The following is an 18703-nucleotide window of genomic DNA, read 5'->3' as shown; positions in this document are numbered from 1 at the left end:
GCCCCGGGGGGCGGGCCGGGGAAGGCGTTTCCCTGCAAATAAGCGGATCCGGGTGGCCCCCGTGGCTCCGGAGCGGTCTGGTGTCCCGAAGCCCGGGGCTTTGCCTTTGCCATGGCCGAGCGGCACGGGGGCCTGGGGGCACGCCTGGCCCGCCGCTTGGCAGGGCTAGGGCTCGGGAGGAAGCGCAGGGGGAAGAGGACCCCGGAGGAGGCCAGAGCTCGGGATAGGTGAGGGGGATGGAGGAGGGCCGCAGGGGCTCCCCTTGGCCCTAGGGATGTGTGTGTGCGTGTGTGTGTGTGTGTGTGCGTGTGTGTGTGTGTGCGCGCGCGCGCGCGTGTGTGAGTGAGTGAGCGCGTAGTGGATGTTCAAATAAGCATGTATGAGTGTCTCGGAGCATAAAAATATACGTGTCAGTGTACTAAGATTTTGGATACGTGAATGTGAAAACGATCTTTATAAAAGTATCTGTGCTCTTTTAAAACTTTAAAACAACTTTTGCAATTCCGTAAACGCGATAGGCGGCCTGCAGACAGTGATTTCCTCTCCTGACACAGTTTAAAGGCAAATGCGGTAGCTCCCCGCCGCCCCTGTGGACTTTGATTCTCACATCACAGGCCAGTTTACCTCTGGTCTTCGTTCCCTTTGTCATGAGCAGGACAGGTACCTGAATTGCCTCCAACTGCACTGCATTTGCCCTTATGTGCCACAGAAAGGATTTCCCCTGTCGTCCCAGACTGTAATAACAATAAACTTTATTTGCCTTTCATGCTCTACCTGGATTATCTCGTTTAATCCTCACAGCAGCTCTTAACGAGGAAGGTATTTCATGTGATTCAGATATAGAAATGGAGGTTCAGAGAGGTGAAGTCACCTGCCCAGTCACACAGCTGGGAAGTGGCCGAGCCTGGTTACAGGCTGAAGCGGCCTGACTCCAGAGCCTACATCCTGAAAGCCCTGGATGTGCTAGAGAGATTTCAGGACTGCAAAGCCAGGGGGCCAGAGCCTCATCCTAACCCTAGGTGCCACTGGGCTTGTCACCTTGAACAAATTGCTTCCTCTCTGAGCCCATTCACTGGTGGCTAATGTCTAAGTGAAAGGGAAAAGGCTCTGGACGGCAAAGCTGAATGGCTGGGAGGGAGGACAGTGAAGAGGATCCCAGCAGCTCACAGTGGAATCTGAAAAGAGCTAGGAATGTGCTCTCAGGCACGGGGTATTGTGTGTCTACGGAGTTATCCAGCAATTTGTTTTGATCTTATCATGACAGAGCTGTCTTTGGCCCCTCTGGGAGGGGTGGGAGCGTGATGGGGGCAGAGTGAGAGGAGGGGTTGTACTGTTCTTCCACACCAAAGAGAGAGGGGAGGGGAGGGCCTAGCCACCCTGAAAGCCTGGAAGCCTGGATGCCCCGGGGTGGGGGGGGGGAGTACCCACACCCTGACACTGCCCTGCCCGCCCCCACTTGGAAGACACACCCTCTCCCATTACCCTGTATGGCAGGAACCTGCCCTATAGGCCCAGGTGGCACTGCCCCTCCCTTTCCCCACTTGAGAGGAGGCAGGGTTGGCATGCAGGTGAGTCAGGGGTTGGGAGGACAGGGGAGGGACTGCACATGCTCGTGGGCCAGCGTGATGATACATCCCATGCATGCACTTGGAGTTGGTTCTCACCAGACGTGGGAATAGGACTCCAGCACTAAGGCACAGGCCTCTGATCCCTGCTGATTGCCTGGAGTTGGGCACAAGGTACATGGAGGAGGCAGTCAAGGCACTTCCCCACCTTGCCCCCATTAGTGCTGTGATGTCTAACCAGCTTTTGGAGTGGGACGGTCCTAGTGTCTTAACTCCAAGGGTCACTAGCTGTGTGACTCCAGGCAAGTCACTTCACCTTTCTGGACTTACTGAAAAACTATGGGCATCATATCCACCTTCTAGGATTATTGTGAGGCTCAAAGAAGATCATATGAGCACCATACCTAAGGCTAAGCCCGGCATGGCATGGGGAGGGCCTCCACAAATGGCAAGCTTTTGAATTATTGAGGTGCTTTCCTGCTTCTATATTCTGACCCTGACTAGGTCTGACTACAGACCTAGTCCTCATTTTTGCCTCAAGCTTATCCTTGTCTCTTTCTCTCTCTTTGGGAGTACACAGCTGGGGGAGGGAGCAGAGAGGAGGCTGCTGCATAGACCTTGCCCCACTCACAAGGTTTCAGGAGCTCAGCCTGCCTGTGTGCCCTGAGAGAAGTGGGGAAGGACCCGAAGGTCCAGTCTAGGGGTGGGAGAGGAGGAAGCTAGTTCACTCCCTTCCCTTTGCTTCCTTCCTAGGCCCTGGGGTGGCCAGAGCTGCCCTGACCTGGCCCAGGGCCTGGGCAGCACCAACAATGTCAGCCTCAAGGTAAGAAAGAATCCGAAGGGGTGGGAGAGGAGGAGGGCCAGAAGCTTGGGGAGGAGCTGGGCAGGCCCTGAGAACCCGGAGTTCGCTCATCCTCCCTCTGCCACTGATTCACTGTGTGACCCTGAGTAGATGTCCCCCCTCCCCCACCTCTGAACTTCAGTTTCCCCATCTGCAAAATGGGGACAATAATGCAGCTCAGAGGTGTTGTGAGAAAGAAAGTAAACATGTAAAACATCCAGCATGAGGCACTAGCTGTTCTGGAAGCATAAGCTTCATAATGCTCAGGCCCTCTGGGGAGGCGCTGAGGGCCAGTGCCTATTCCCAGGACCCCCTTCTCCACCCTCCCTCCTCTAGCTTGACCTTGTCTCATCTTTGGCCCCCGCCTTCCTGGCATGGCTCCCCAGGGGGTAAAGCTGGGCCAGTGGTTTAACCCTCTGGCCACATAGCCCCATCTTCAGTGGGGACCCGAGCCATGGCTTGAACAGTGACGGGGTGTCCTCCCTTTAGAGAAGCAAATAGCCTTCTCTGGAAGTGGCTCAAGCAGCCATGTGTCTGTGGTCCTGAATGCCATTAGTAATAACTAGCATTTAATTGAGTACTCATTATGTGCTGGTTACCCTGCACGGCTTATCTCCTACAGTCTTCACAGCACTCCCAGGAAGCAGGTACTGTTATTATCACACCCATTTTACAGACGGGGACACTGAGAGTGTGCCAGGAAGTACCAGAGCTGGGATCTGAGCCCGGGTTGCCTCACTGCAGGCCCCTACATTAACCACTGTACCCTCTTGAGGTATTTAGCCCCTGAGGAAAGAGAGACTGAATCTATTTCATAGATGAGTAAATTGAGGTATTTGGGATCAAGGGTCGCTGCTAGGAGGAATTTTGACCCCAGACGTGGCTCCTCTGTTGCCAAGGACACAAGTCTGCCCCTGAAAATTGGTGGTTTGGGGAGCAGTGTCCATATGGATCTGGGATCCCTGGCCCTGTCTTCTCATTCCCACGGCCCAGCTGGGCCCCAGAGGAAGACAGCAGATGGAGGTTAGGTTTGCCCACTTTCGGTGGAACCCCCTTCCCTGGGTCCCCCATGGCCCAGGTGCACCTCTGCGCCCAGTGTGTTTGGAAATCTCAGGCTGTGAGGGTACTGGGGAGGGGGCTGCGAGCTGTCTGGAAGCCCGAAGCAGGCAGAGGCCACAAGCACTTGTAGCACGCATGCCCATGCAGCCCCTAATCCCCAGAGCAGCTGGTGCCACAGGGCCAGAGGCTTGTGGATGCCTGGGAAGGCAGCAGTCAGCCTGAGAGTTGGGCCCTCACTGAGTGACTTTAGTCAAGTCAGTGTCCTCTCTGGGCCTCACTTTCCTCATATGTAGAAAGGGAGGGGGTGAGTTAAATGCCGTGGGCCTTCCCAGAGCTCTGCCCTTTTGTCTAGTTCTCACGGGCCTTACGGCACCTCTGCTCAGCTTCTCCTGTGCCAAGGAGGGCAGTCAAGGGTGTTCAGAGGCGCTTGGGGGGACAGGGGAAAGTGCTGTTGCCGGACCCCTGTCTCTGCTTTCCCCCAGGCCCAATCCCAGAGCTGCTCAGAATGGGACCTTCGGGCAGGGAGCTGTGGTTCCTGGCTTTGGAAGAGACGACACAGCTCAGGGGGACCCACTCAACCCCTGGGGCGCCTACAGAGGCCAGCTGTGGGCAGTGCTTCTGACCTGGCCAACTGTGCCTCCGTGGGACCGGAGAGCCCGGCGCTGGCAGCAGAGACTGCTCGAGACTTGACCCTCGTGCCCGCTGCTGCTCCTGGGTGTTTGGAACAAGGAACCTCAGGCTGCGCTTGCCTGCAACCCCCCTACACTGCTCCAGACGTTCCTCTGAGGCCTGAGCCACACGGCAGCCTAGAAGACCTGTTGCCCCGCCCAGCATCCTTCCCCACGGCCCAGGGGGCAAAGGGCGAGCCTGTGCCAGCAGGGCCGGCGCTGCCAGATCCAGCCCAGACCCTGCACCGGAGTCCCTCTGCCAGGAGGACCCGCTACCACATCACTATCACCCTACAGGGCCATGGGCAGGCACCTGGGGAGGAGCATGAGGAGCCTAAACCGGCCCAACCAGCTCTCCACCCCTGCGGCCCTGAGGAATCCAGGGGCTGGCGGGAGCCTCCCCAGGGGCCCCGCCCCATCACGGGGTGCCTGACAGACCTGCCCCAGGAACCCCGGCCGAGAGCCCCACCGCATCGGGAGATCACAGCCCAGCAGCAGGAGCTCCGGGCCCACCGGACACCTAGATCCCCACACAGACGGTGAGTAGAGGTCAGTCCCCACATGGGGCGACAACAGGAGGGGAAACCGGCCTGGCTGCCCCGCTCTCGGGTCTCTGGTCTCTGGGCTTTTCCAATTCAAGGCTCATTCATTCAGCTCCCTGAGCATGAGCTGACTACCATCTCCTCCCGACCCCAGCTCTGCCCTCCTCTCCCTCCCCTCACCCACAGGCTGCCTCCAGGAACGACTGCCTGCCGCTCTCCTCCTCTGTCCACCTGAGGAGGGGGATAGCCTGTCATAGAAGGGATGGGGGAGGGTCACCTTCTCAGCAACACCCACCACTCACTCCCTGGTGCCGTTCAGGAGACCTCAGACCCAGCCTGCGAATGGGCACCCAGCCTAAGCGCTGGGTGTCCGGGGGCAAGCTGCTTAACCTCTCTGGGTCTTGAGTTGTTGAGTAGATTTGGTAGCTGGAGGTGAGGAAGGAGGAGGTGGACACAGGACATGCTTTGAACTCCAGGAGTTGGTCTGTCCAAATAGTAGGGATGCTTGTTACTAACGCCTCGGTCGCAGCATAATTACCCTACCTGGCTCTGGGGTGGCTACCATAGGAACAGCGCAAGGCTCCCAAGCCTTGGTTTTTATTTGTATTGAAATGACTCTCCTAAATCAGCCCAGTAGGCCCAGAGGTAGAAGGGTGGGTCCCCTAAAACTCACTGAGGAGGGGGTGACATCTCTAGGGCCGCCAGGCCTCAAACCGGGCTCTGAAAAGTTCCTAGTGATGATGGTGGTGGCTATTATTTGTGGCTTGTTTTCCAAGCATAATTCGTTTCAGTCCTCAAATAGCCCCATGAAGTAGGACTAAAGTTGCTCACTGCCCCCATTACAATAGGGACACTAAGGCTCAGAGAGGTTACATCACTTGCCCAAAGTCAACTAGAAAGCAAAGGGGTCAGAATTTGAACCTGGATGCCTGTGCTCTAACCACTGCTTTATCCTGCCTCTCCCGGAGGCTTCGCTGGTCCTGTGCAGACAGCAGAGGGTCGAATGCAGTTGTCATAGAGGGTTTACAGGGACCTCGTGGAGGTGGATTTGGCAGCAGCAGGAATGCCCAGGCCCCTGGGCAGGAGTTGGGGTACCTCATCCTGTGGTAAGGAAGAAGGAGAGGTGGACCCGGGCTTGCTCAGAGACCTGCTCCGGTGCCCCAGCTGGGAGAGAAGGGCTGCAGAGAGAGGGAAGGTAGGCAGCAGAGGCAGGCCTCGGAGAGGAGAAGGAAGAAGCTGCGGGGACCTGGGCTCTATCTGCCACTCCCTGGCTATTTGGGGACTAGGTAGCTAATGACAGACTCTGACCAGAGGCTAAGGCTCAGGTGCAGAAGCAGGAAGCAGACCTCCAGGGATAGCCTCCTTCTAGGTCCCCTTTCTGGGGAAGCATATCTGGGCCAGGATTGGCAGATATTGGGGCAGGGGGGAGGCGCGACACAGTTGGGGCTGTAAGTGGGAATGTGTAAGATACGTGTGCGTCCATGTGTGTGTCCGTGTTCAAGTGCAGGCAAATTTCACGAGGAGGAGGGGAGGACGGCTGTGAGTGGCCTGTGTGTCTTGTGAACAGGCACGTGTGTCATTGTGTCTGTGTGTTTCCGTGCGTGTGTGACCTGCGTGTCCGCTGTGTCTCTGAGTGTCTGTAACTCTGACTCTGTGTCTGACCGTGTGGGTCCGTGTAAGCGTCCTGGTCTGTCTTTGTGCCTGTGTGACTCAGTGGGTCCGTGCTAGTGACTGTGTGTCAGTGTGTGCCTGTGTGACGCAGCGTGTGTTTGCGGGCCTGTGGGCCTGTGGACTGGTTTGGCCTAGTTTGGGGGTGACTCACAGGTAAGCGGGGAGAATCCAGGACTTGTTGGGTTAGACGAGGCTCTTTCCCACACTCCCCCCACCCCCTCCTCAGCCTCTCCCTTTTCCTGCCCCACACACCTCGCTTGGAGGTCACAGTCACCCTGCCAACAGGTCCATGTTGGTCTGGGCCCCTGAAAAAGAGATGGCTGTGGGAATGAGGACTTCTGCTAGCCTAGAAAGGGCATCCTGGGTCATCGGGGGGGGGGGGGGTCTTCAGAGCAAGGATGAAAGGGGGCAGCTATGGGCAGGCAGATTTCCAGCAGAGTTTGAAGAACACTTTAGCAGTCATGACTGTCCAGGGATGGGACAGGTCAACTGTCAAATGGTGACCTCTGTATCCTAGAAATGTGCAGGCAGAAGGCGATGAGCACATGTTTATGGAATGAGTGACTGGCAGGGGTGTTGCTCACGGGCTGGGCTGGCTTGAGAAAGGCGTGGAATCCCTACTTGCTGGCAGGTCATTTACAGTATTTGATCTGATGACCAGTGGCTTCCTTTGAAGCTCTTCTTCAGTTGCTTTGCCAAAACCAATGGGGCCTTCCAAATGTGGTTCCTGTTTTTAAATCGAATTCTTTGATCCCTGGACTCCTAGGATACCACTTCTGGGTACAACAAAGCAGGGCCTAGCACATCACCTAAAACTGTTAGCATTGGATGAATGAATGAATGAATGAATCAATCAATCAATCGATCAATGACTTAAAACCCAGGCTCTGCCACTTACTATCAATGCCCTCGGGGGTAGGGAATCTCACTGAAATCGTACTTAACTATTTTTTCAGAAATTAAGAGGAGACTCAGTGGGGGGCTCAGCGAAAAGGTGAGCTCCTTGTCAGGAGTCCCAGCAAGCAGACAGGGTTCTGATGGAAGAAAAGGGACCCCTTAGTGAGGACAGGAGGAGGCCAGGGCCTCAGCCAAGGGCTGTGATCTAGGGCCTCAGGCGTCTGGTTGTGTCCTGCTCTCAGGAATTCTGGTCTGAGGAAAGGATTGGGGATTCGTGTCAGCCCCCTACCTTTCCCATTCACAAGGCTGTTCCAGGGCCACTCATAGCTTCCATGGTTCTGGAGTCAAGCAGGCTTCCCTGGGCCTCAACCCCTTTCATCTCTGCTCCTCATAAAACCTGAGTCACTGTGAGGGCCACAGAGCAGGATCAAAGTTCTGGGTTCCACCAGACTCTCAGGAGGGAAGAAGATAGAAATGGGGGAGGGAAGTTGGGGGCATAGGTGCATTTCTGGCCTTAGCTTCTCTTATAATGGCCCCCAGGGGCTGCCTCATGGATAGGAGGAGTGGCCTTAAAGACAGGCTGGCCCTGAGGCTAAGGATGAAAAACCTGACCTCTTGGGTCTTTGAGATCTGATGATAAGACTGTCTAGGTCAGTGCAGCTTGGAAGTTGGGGTGGGGGCTGGGTGGTCCCTCCAGGACTACTGTGGTTCCCTTTAAAAGTAAATCTCCAGGGGCGCCTGGGTGGCTCAGTCGGTTGAGCGTTGAGCGTCGAACTTCAGCTCAGGTCATGATCTCGCGGTCTGTGAATTCAAGCCCACGGGCTCTGTGCTGACAGCTCAGGGCCTGGAGCCTGCTTCGGATTCTGTGTTTCCCTCTCTCTCTGCCCCTTTCCCATTCATGCTATCTCTCTGTCTCTCTCTCAAAAATGAATAAATGTTTAAAAAATTTAATAAAACAACAAAAAAAGTAAACCTTCGAACCAGGGTCTCCGTTCACCAGATATTTACATTAAGGAGTTTGGTTTGGTGGCTAAGCATATAGAGTTGGGATTCAGTCTTGCCTCTGCCGCTGTGTGATTCTGGGCAAGTTTCTTTTCTTTTTTCTTTTTGAGAAAGACAGAGAGAGTGCAAGCAGGGGAGGGGCAGAGAGACAGGGAGAATCTCAAGCCGGTTCTGCGCTGACAGCAGAGTCTGGGCGAGTTTCTTAACCTCCCTGAGGCTTTTTTTGTCCTCTTCTGCAAAATGGGAATGTTTGTTTATAAGTTATTCTTTGAGGCATCAAATGCATGAGATTCTTTTGAAGATTCAGTAGGACAATGAACATAAAGCAGCTAGCAAGCCTGGCCCAGAGTAAGCCCTCAACACATGGCTGTTATTATTACTATTACTATTCTTTTTAATGTTTATTTATTTTTGAGAGAGAGAGAGACAGAGCAGGAGAGGAGATGGGAGGAGATAGCAGAGAGAGAGGGAGACAGAATCCGAAGCAAGCTCCAGGCTCTGAGCTGTCACCACAGAGCCCAACGCGGGGCTCGAACCCACGAACCGTGAGATCGTGACCTGAGCCGAAGTCGGATGCTTAACCACCTGAGCCACCCAGGTGCCCCTATTATTACTATTCCTATTAAACCAGAGAGATTCACCTGAGAGTTTCTAGAGAACAGAGGTCTTCTTCTTAGGCAGTTGGTATTATGACCCCCTATCCAGTAGAGGAGGTAATGGAGACCCAGAGAGATCGAGGGAGTGTCAGAAAACAAAGTAAGACCCAGGCCCCGGCTCTCAAGATCGGAATTTGAGATGTGTCTACTGAAGAGACTCACAGGAATAGCGGGATATGCTCAGAGCCTTGGCCTAGGGGACAGGAGGAAGCTGTCTGGACACGGACTCAGATGTGATTTCTTCAAAAAAAAAAAATTTTTTTTAACGTTTATTTATTTTTGAGACAGAGAGAGACAGAGCATGAACAGGGGAGGGTCAGAGAGAGGGAGACACAGAATCTGAAACAGGCTCCAGGTTCTGAGCTGTCAGCACAGAGCCCGACGCGGGGCTCGAACTCACGGACCGCGAGATCATGACCTGAGCCGAGGTCGGCCGCTTAACCGACTGAGCCACCCAGGCGCCCCTCAGACGTGATTTCTAACCGCAGCCTGGCGACTCAGCATCTCTGTCACCCTGGGCCCGCCACTCCTCTTCTCTGGCCCTCAGTTTCTTCATCTGCACAAATAATCCCAGAGGAGAAAATTGAGGGAAAATACATTCAAATCCAAAGTGCTGTGTCCTGCTGGGCTTCGTTCAGGCCCACAGATGCACTCAGATGTGCACTTAGGCTCGGACAGCTATCACCAACATGCTCTTGCCGGTACACGCGTGTGCACACCTGCTAACATTTGGTCACGGTTCTCCGAGGCGACTGTGGGAAATCTATGCGCCAGTGGTTTCCTTTTTATTTTTTAATGTTTACTTATTTTTGAGAGAGAAAGAGAGAGTATGAGCTGGGGAGGGGCAGAGAGAGAGGAAGACAGAGGATCCAAAGCAGGCTCTGTGCTGTCAGTGCAGAGCCCGATGCAGGGCTCGAACTCACGAGCCACGAGATCGTGACCTGAGCTGAAGTCAGACGCTTAGCTGACTGAGCCACCCAGGTGCCCCAGTGGTTTCATTTTTAAGCGACTTTTCATTCTTTTTCTCTTACTGGAGCCGGACAATAACTATGAAACATATCCTTACCGTTCCAGTTTTGTGGCTGGGGACCCTGAAGCTCGAAGGGGAGAAGCGGCCGGCCCAAGATCATCCAGCTAGTAAGCAATAGGGTCAGGGGAAGCTCAGCTTTGCCTGAGGTCACAGCCCACCTTTCCTTCCCTTCCCTTATAATGGTCAGGAACAGGATCAAAACAGTTGCCTGGTTTTCTAGTTTTTGCCTCCTTGGAGGACTAGACCCAAGGCTCCTTGGGCAGAGTCGCAGCCCCTTCCATAGACCAGTGAGTCTGCCCCATATGCTTTTTTGCTGTCTCCCTTCTCTCTCCTTTAGGCTCAGGCCTCAAGTTCACCCCTTGAAGAACCCCTGGCATTGGGGACCATCTGAAAGTGGGGAGATAGTGGGAGAGCTGGGAGTATCACGCCCATTTTACAGATGAAGAAACAAAGACCCAAAAAGTCAAATGACTTGCCTGGGGTTACTGAGCCCGGGCTTGGCAGGGGTGGTGCCTCTGTCCTGCCTAGAATCACTCTCACCACCCCTTGACTCTGTCTCTCTTCTTCCTGGCACTATCTGCAGGCAGCTGGACTACAGTGAGCCAAGGACGCCTCAGAACAGGTTGCTGGGGCCCAACATGGAGGAGGCAGGTGGGCCCCCAGCTCAGGCTGAGGCTCCAGTGGTGAGTGCCACGCTGATGTGGCAGCGGCCCCCTGCCCAGGAAGAGATGAGACACCGTTTTCACAAGGTGTCCCTGGTGTCGGGGGCCCGGATAGAAGCCCCCCCGGAGGAGACGCTTGAGTACAGCCACGGCCGAGAGGAAGTCAATGGTTTTGCAGCACGGGAAGAAACAACGATAAATTGCCAGGGACCCCGGGATGAGGCTGACTCCAGGAGCTTCCAGAGCCACGGGCCCATCTTTTCCAAGAAGTACATACTAGCCCCCAAGGAGAAAAGGCCAGTGGGAAGGCTGAAGGAGGCCGTAGGCCAGGGCGATGGCAGTCCCCAGGAGCCCAGGACTGAGCCAGCAAGCCGGGGAGCCGTGGCCAGGACCGAGATTTTGGTGCCCCTGCCTGGGCCCCGCGAGCCAAGCCCCCACCCGGGTGTAAGTCTCATCAGTGGGAGCCCCCGGAGCCTCGAGGAACGGCGAGTGACACGCACTGTGCAGACCACCGTGGTGGTGGGAGGGCATGTGGAGCGACGGGTGAACAGCTCTGTGACTGTGGGGCCAGTGCTCTCGGGCGAGGCCCTGCCACGGGGCCGCAATGTTGCTCGCGTCGCACGGGCAGTGGTGGTGAGCCCCCAAGCTGAGGGCTCACCTAGCCGCAGTCAAGCCCGGGAGCTGATTAGTAGCCTTGTGCCTGGCGAGCGTAGCCTACCTGCCAGCCGGCTTCCCAGGCCCACGGCTGTTGTGCCAAGGAGCCCGGGTCTGGGCAGCACGGTGGGGGCAGCCTTGGGGCAGCTGCCTGACACGGGGATGGCAGAGCCAAAGGACAGATCTGCTCTGGCCCCTGCACGCGTCCCAGAGGATGTACACCCACCTCAGAACCTGGACGTCCCTGCAGCTCACCCAGACCAAGACCAGAGCAGAGCCCCAGAGGCCAGAGCCTCTGAGGTCCCAAGGGTGCAGGGAGCCCCCCGCTCCACCCAGCTCCCTCTCCAGACTTCTCAGGACCATGCACCATTACCTTCCTCTCCCAGACACCAGGCCCATCCCCCCTCCCTGGGCCCAGTCCATCCTCCAGAGCAGCCTGTGGTGCCTACTCACCCCAGGACCCAGCTCAGTGGCAAGCCCAGGGGACCCCAGGCGCTGCCCTCTGTAAAGAGGGAAGGACTCACAGATCCCTCTGCTGTCACCATCCCTCCCGCGGTGAAGACCGAGGTTGTTGTTACAGTCCCTGGACAGCCTCTTGCTCCATCTTCTACAAGGAGGAAGGCTGTCCCCAGCTCAGGAGGGCTTTCTGCTTCGTCCCCCCCAAGGAATAAGTTTGTTCAGGACTCTGAAGATGTCACTATTTTCTCCTTTACCCAGAAAGAGAGAGCACAGGGCCCTGGTGTTCTGGCTGACCCACCCCCCGCCCAGAAAGAGGTCGTGCAGGGTCGCAGTGCTCCCGTCACCTCATCCCCCAAGCCAGCCAAGGTTGTCCAGGCCCCAGAAGGCAGCTCTAGCTCCCAAAAAGAGGCTGTCCAGAGTATAGAAGGCGGCCTTGCTCCTCTCATCAAGGATGAGGCTGTTCGAGGCCTGACTGCTGCCACTCTCCTATCCCCCCAGCAGGGTGAGGTTGTTGGCGGCTCTGCAGTGAGCCCCATCTCATCTCCAACCCAAAAGGAGGCTATCCAGGGTCCTGGGGCTTCTGCTGCTCTGTTTTCCACCCAGAAAGTGATTGTCCGGGACACTGCTGTTCTCCCTGCCCCCTCCTCCGTGGACAAGTTGTCCCCCAGCCCGGGAGGCCTTCCTGCCCCAGTACTGATGGGGGCAGAGGCCAGCCTAGAGTCGCAGCTTGTCCCTGACTCCATTGAGGGCAAGATGCTCCCAGAGACAGCCAAGGAGGAGGAGGTGGCCCTGGCTGCTGACCTGGAGATTTTTCTGGATACTCTGCGGAGCATGGAGCCCCCGGAGATCCTCCGTACTCACCGGCTGCCACGAGCCCCCCGCTCCTCCTACCTGGCCATGTACGCCACGTTGCCCGCCATCGAGGAGGACCAGCCTGGACCATGCGTGCTGGGACCCGGCCCCCAAGAGGTGCCCACACGAGAAGAGAAAGAGGAGGAGGAGGAGGAAGAGGAGGAAGAACCAGAGAATCCTTACTTAAGCGATGATGAGAAGCTCCAGCGTAGGCAGGAGAGCTCCAGGCCCAGCTCCTCCTGGGCCTCTCGCCCTGCCAGGTCGCCCCAGGCCTCTAGTTCTCCTCTGGAGATGATGAAGAAGCACGTAGCAGATGCCAAGGGCCCCCACCCAGAGCTGGGGCCCGAGTGGCAGGCGGGGAGCAGGCCCATTTCCCGTCTTGGAGGCAGCCTTCTCTTTGGCGGTCGGGTGCCTGGCACCCAGGAGGCCCCCACCTTGGAACCACTGGGCACAAAACTGTCTGCTCTGCCACCCCACGTGGCACCAGGGCTCAGGAAGGTGCCAGGACAGCTGCCTCTGCTCTGCAGTGAAAGGCCACTGCCAGAGAAACCTGCATGTGCCCGGCCCCTGGAGGAGTGGGTGAGTGAGGCCTTGGGTGAGCAAGGGAGGGTGCCTGGCCTCGCCTGGGGTAGGGTCTGGATGGTATGAGGACCATGGTGCTGGGAACAGAGTCTCGAGAAGCCAGAGGATTGGGTCTGATGTCTAGTCCAGTGTGACCTTACACAAGCCACATCTTTCTGGGCCTCAGTTGCCCTATTCACACAGCAGAAGGTTTGCACTGTGAAGTCCAAAGGGCTTAGTGGCCCTGATCTCTTGGAAGCTGGGGAAGGGGAGCAAGAGGCACCCACCCCTGGGATGGGGTGACAAGGTCCCTGGAGGTTGGTGACATCCTCTGCAGGCCAGCTCCTTGGGAGTGGAGGCCAACAGGGAATATGTGGGATCCTCGGAATGGCAGGTTGTGGGGAGGCGGTAAGGAGGCAACTCCGTAAGACTTTTTGTCACCTCCATGCCAGAGCCCAGCATTGAAGACCCAGGGCAAACGGAACACCAGGCCTGGAAAGGTAGGGTGGGCACGTGGGGTGGGGGGGCAGCCGGAAGCAAGGACCTAGGGACAGGGCCTGAGGATTTCCTCTGTGTCTTCTCCAGATGATCCTCTTCTCAGAGCCTGGCTGCCAAGGCAGCAGCAAGGAGGTCTGGCAAGATGTTGCCGACACCTCCGGCTGGGCCAGCATGGCCTCCGTGAGGGTGGTTCGAGGCTGGTGAGCGCAGACTGCCAGGGCGGGGCTGGGGGGCTGCTTGTGGACCTGGGGGATGCCGGGGCAGTGAGATGTGCCCAGGCCAACCTGGCAGAAACCCCTTTCAGCCACCCCGCCTTGTGGGTACATCCTCTCCCCACCACTGACCCTGGGTCTCTGTGCCCACAGTTGGGTGCTATACGAAGAACCAGAGTTCCGGGGCCGGAAGCTGGTCCTGCCGGAAGGAGATATGGAACTAGGAGCCCTGTCGCCAGCATGGAGCAAGCAAGGCATTGGCTCCCTGAGGCGGGTTGTCCGGGTGAGTGGCTGGGAGCGGGGGTCAGATGTTGCCCTGCCTTCCCCAGGCCCCAGCTCCTGAGGAAGGGGACAGCCGCAGGTGCCTGGAGTTGTCTATAGGTAGTCGCCTCTAGCTTCTTGACCTCCAAGCCACCTGGGGAAGAAAGAGGTTTTGGGGTGCGCAGCCTGTCTTGGGGAGGGGCAGGCAGAGGCCAAGCCCCAGCTTCGGAAAGCAGCCTGGGGAAGTCTGAGCTGGCGTTGGAGAAGGGTTCGGTTAGAGCAACAGAAATGGGGGGAAGGGTCTGTGGGTGCTGGCCCACCACCCAGGGCCCAGGATTTCAGGCCCACATGCAGACTTAGGGTGCCACAGACGTCTGTTCATTCATTTGCTCACTGATGTTGCTTAGTAGTTTGCTGTGTGCCAGGCACCATGCCAGGCAGTGGGTTGGAGGAGGAGACCTGCCCTCTGCCCTCTGCCCTGCAGGACTCATGCACATGAGCGTATGAGGGTTGGGTTTGAAGCAGGAAAGCCATATAAGCAGATTAGGGATTTATAAACATCCCTCTGGCTGCCGGGAGGAGAAATCCCGGAGCCGGGAACATGAGGCAGGGCTGTGATTTCTAGGTGAGGGGCCCCTCTGAATTTTGAGGGAGAGGTGTGTGGTTTGAAAAGGCATAGTCAAGGGGCGCCTGGGTGGCTCAGTCGGTTAAGCGGCCGACTTCGGCTCAGGTCATGATCTCGCGGTCAGTGAGTTCAAGCCCCGCGTCGGGCTCTGTGCTGACAGCTCAGAGCCTGGAGCCTGTTTCAGATTCTGTGTCTCCCTCTCTCTGACCCTCCCCCGTTCATGCTCTGTCTCTCTCTGTCTCAAAAATAAATAAACTTTAAAAAAAAAATAAAAAAAAAAATGAAAAGGCATAGTCAATATTCTAGTTTCATATCCGTAAAGTGGGGGAAAAAAATACCGTTTTCATAACCCAAATTTACAAACTACCAAAATTAAGCTGAGTAACACCATCTTGACCACCAGGGAGACACGGAAGAGAAAGCAATAGCTCTGAAAGCAAGGCTGATCAGATTTTTTTTTTTTTTTTTTTTTTTTTAATGAAAGTACAAATAACCCTAAGACAGAGCTGTTGCAATCCTCCTGGTAAGAGAGGACGAGAGCTGACGAGTCTTAACTAGGGCAGTGGCCCAGCTATGTGAAGGGAGAATAGTTTTGAAAGCCTCTCCAGAAACACCCAAGTGTTTGTGGACAATTTATTGTGAGCTTCTCACAATAAATTCATCTTCATGTAGGAGGTAACGAGGTACGGGAGAAAAAAAACAAGGGCTTTGAAGTCAGGTGGACCTAGTTTCATGTCATTCGTTCAGCATTGATTGGGCGCCTAGTGTGTTCCAGGCACGTGGGAGGTGCTGGTTGCAACAGAGAACAAAAACTACATTGCTCTGTTCTTTGCCCTGCTACGCACAGGCTTTGTGCCCTCGGGCAGGCCGCTCAACTTCACTGAGCCTCACTTTCCTAGCCTGTGAATGGAGTCATAACTCCCGTTGGGAGGGCCAAGTGGGATAGGGTAGGGCACGCCCTTAGCATCGTCCCCTGCCCTCAGTAGATGCTTCCTAAGCGTTTGATGAGGAGTGAGGGAATGAAAACGATCCTAGCGGGGAAGAAACACCCAGAATGCAGATAGGATCCGCTGCTGCCTAGGATAAGATGTGGGTAGAAGCCAGTCTGGACAAGGGCGGGAATTGTATACAGAGGAAGAGTCAAAGTTAGGCCTCAGGAAGTGGCTGTCCATTCAGTTCGTCTCTCAACCGGGCTGGAAATCAGGCTATCCGGGACATGGCAACTGGCAGGCTCTTGCTGGGAACTTTGGTAACCGGTACCAAAGGCCCAGCGCCAAAGAAAGGGCTTTGGTCTCAGGCTTGTGTGACCGACCTTGCAGAGAACACTCCAGTCACCCTCCTGGCTTCTGCGGAGATGGCCACAGAGGTTTCCCAGAAGATCCCTGGGGCCTGGGCTGGACAGACTTGAGGAAGCAGATACTGGTGGGGAGGTAGTCTCTGAGGGGTTCTGTTTTACTCTTCCTTTTCCACCTCTCTCCTTCTGCAGGACTACATTACCCCAGAGATCATCTTGTACTCGGAAGAGAGCCTCAAGGGGGAGCAAGTGAAGCTAACGGATGCCTTGGAGGACCCCCAGGGCCTGGAGAGGCCCCTGCGGGTGGCATCTGCCACTGTCTCTGCAGGACTGTGAGTCTGGGCTATTCTGGAATCCCTTCATTTGGCATTCATTGTGCTGGGGACATAGAGGTGATAGGACACAGCTCTTGCCCTCAAGAAGTGTTTAGTCTACTGGAGGCAACAGTCGAGTAAGAAGACAGTGGCAGAGTTCTGGGATGGGGGAGCATAGAAAAGCACCAAACCAGAGAAGAGCACCTGAAGTCAGAGAAGCCTTCTTGGAGGAGGAAGCACCTCGGCTGGGGTGAATTGGCCCCAGAAGAATCTCAGCACAGTGAGAGCAGGGCACGAAGGGCTTTTGTATATTTTGTTCACTGCTGTATCCCTGATGCCTGAAGCAGAGGCCGGCACAGGGTTGATGCCCCTAAATATTTGTTAATTGAATGGGGAAGAGTATATCTAGCAGAGGGAACAACACCCGCAAAGGCCCAGAGGTGAGAGATCTAAGCCTTGAAAGTTCAGGCTGGCCCAAGAAGGCAGCAAGTGGTGGAGATGTGAGGCCCAGGAAGAAGGCAGGGAGACAGATCAAAGGGCCTCTGTGCATCTGGGCTGTATTGTGGGCTAACGGGGAACTACTTGGGGTCCCTAAGTGGGTATGTGTGCAGGAGAGAACTCTCCAGCTGCTGCATGAAATTAGAGAGTGCCAGGCCAGAGGAAGGGGGACTGATGGAGTGGTTACTGCAAGAGATTATGGGGGCCTGGGGTGCCTGGGTGGCTCAGTCGGTTAAGTGTCTGACTTCGGCTCAGGCCGTGATCTCTTGGTCCATGAGTTTGAGCCCTGCTTCGGGCTCTGTGCTGACAGCTTGGAGCCTAGAGCCTGCTTCAGATTCTGTGTTTCTGTCTGTCTCTGCCCCTCCCCTCCACCGTGCTCTGTCTCTGTCTCTCTCTTTCAAAAATAAATAAACATTTAAAAAAATTAAAAAAAAAGATTATGGGGGCCTGAAATATCCCCCAGCATCCCCTTGCTGGGGGGCCTCTTCTCCTAAAACTTCTTCCCTCTAAGCCTTCCCCCCATCCACCAGTCTGTGTCCCTGGGTATCTGGGATACAGCCGCCTCTCTGCCTCCCCCCCACCAGGTGGCTGCTGTACCCTAAACCCTTCTTTGAAGGCACTCCCTACATCCTGGAGCCTGGAGAATACCCCACCTCGGAGGCCTGGGGTACATCAGACCCCAGTGTGGGCTCCTTAAAGCCCATGAGATTGGTAAGGGGCAGGTGGTCCCAAGTTACCTTGTCCTGGAGCCTGGGGGAAGAAGCAGGGCCTGGTAGCTGCTTCTGGGAACGGGGGCTGAGGACAGGGGGAATTAACCCAAGGGATGGGGGAGAGGGAAGTCACGGGGTTGGCCATTTTTAGGGGGGGGTCTCAGGATCAAGTAATTCCTGAGTCACCAGCCCCATCTGTCTTCCTCTGTCTCTGGGCTGGTGTCTCAGCTCTGTCTCCTTTGCAGGGCTGCCCAAATGTGGAGAAGCCAGGGGAGCCCAAGGTAAGAGTCTGGGCTGCAGGGTCAAGGAGGGCCTTTGGGTGGGTTGTGTGTATTTGTATGGCTCTCATAGGCTGAAGCGGAAGACAGGAGAGGAGATTGCTGGGAAACAGAAGCTGAGAAGCTGGGTCTGGAAGGGTGGAATCCTATGAGCCCACTGGGAAATGGCTTCTGATGTGTAAGGACCAGGTCAGAGGTCAGAGAAGAGGCAGGAGTTACCTAAGGGAATGGAGCTCAGTGAGAGAGTAGGAGGACTTAGCTCTGGGCTGACACTGGGCAGAGCCATCTGGGCTGGCTGAGTGTATTTGGGTCCAGATGCCTCCCCACAACCCTCCCACCACCCTTTCTGCCAGGTTGTGGTTTATGAGGCCACAGGCTTTCAGGGCCAGAGCTGGGAAGTAAGCAGAGACATCTACAACCTTCAGCAGCCAGAGGACAGCCAGAGCCCCCACCTGGCCTCCGTGGGGTCCCTGCGAGTTCTTGGGGGCTGGTGAGGACTCAGAACCTTTCTTTCTACTTCATCCTCCCTTCTGGCCTCTACCCTCAGAGATGGGGAATGCCCCGGGCTGCCTAGGGGTGGGGGCAGCTGTCTTACCCACCCGAGGTCCTTCCCTGACCCTGTCTGTCTGCCTCTGCCTTCCCCCAGCTGGGTGGGCTACCAGAAAGCAGGCTTCCGGGGCCACCAGTATCTGCTGGAGGAAGGGGAATATCCTGATTGGTCACACTGGGGAGGCTATGACGAGGTGCTGACCTCCCTGAGGGTCATCCGGACGGTAAGCAGGAGCAACTGGGCCATCCCTCTGCCTGTGGGTACAGGCGGACTCCCCCCAGTACAATCTGTTGAGCGAAGAGTTTGTACTCTCTTTCCCTGTTCTCCAGAGCAGCTGGAAGTGT

General features: G+C 56.0%; 1 protein-coding gene across 1 annotated transcript in view; it reads left to right on the top strand.

Moving 5' to 3' along the window:
• The first annotated feature begins 5 nt into the window (after positions 1 to 5).
• CRYBG2 (crystallin beta-gamma domain containing 2) overlaps positions 6 to 18703 on the top strand; it is a 29721-nt gene continuing 11023 nt past the window's right edge. Inside the window, exons 1-12 of the mRNA XM_045476185.1 lie at positions 6 to 227; positions 2319 to 2388; positions 3948 to 4672; positions 10515 to 13137; positions 13572 to 13619; positions 13705 to 13817; positions 13983 to 14112; positions 16202 to 16341; positions 17406 to 17532; positions 17777 to 17812; positions 18163 to 18299; positions 18456 to 18582. Of these exons, the coding sequence (XP_045332141.1) occupies positions 112 to 227; positions 2319 to 2388; positions 3948 to 4672; positions 10515 to 13137; positions 13572 to 13619; positions 13705 to 13817; positions 13983 to 14112; positions 16202 to 16341; positions 17406 to 17532; positions 17777 to 17812; positions 18163 to 18299; positions 18456 to 18582 (4392 nt within the window). The 5' untranslated portion in view covers positions 6 to 111. The remainder of the gene's footprint in view (positions 228 to 2318; positions 2389 to 3947; positions 4673 to 10514; positions 13138 to 13571; positions 13620 to 13704; positions 13818 to 13982; positions 14113 to 16201; positions 16342 to 17405; positions 17533 to 17776; positions 17813 to 18162; positions 18300 to 18455; positions 18583 to 18703) is intronic.

Source organism: Leopardus geoffroyi, chromosome C1 (assembly GCF_018350155.1).
Source record: "Leopardus geoffroyi isolate Oge1 chromosome C1, O.geoffroyi_Oge1_pat1.0, whole genome shotgun sequence".
Taxonomy (NCBI): domain Eukaryota; kingdom Metazoa; phylum Chordata; class Mammalia; order Carnivora; family Felidae; genus Leopardus; species Leopardus geoffroyi.
The sequence above is the reverse complement of the archived record's forward strand: the minus strand, read 5'-3'. Positions and strand labels throughout refer to the sequence as shown.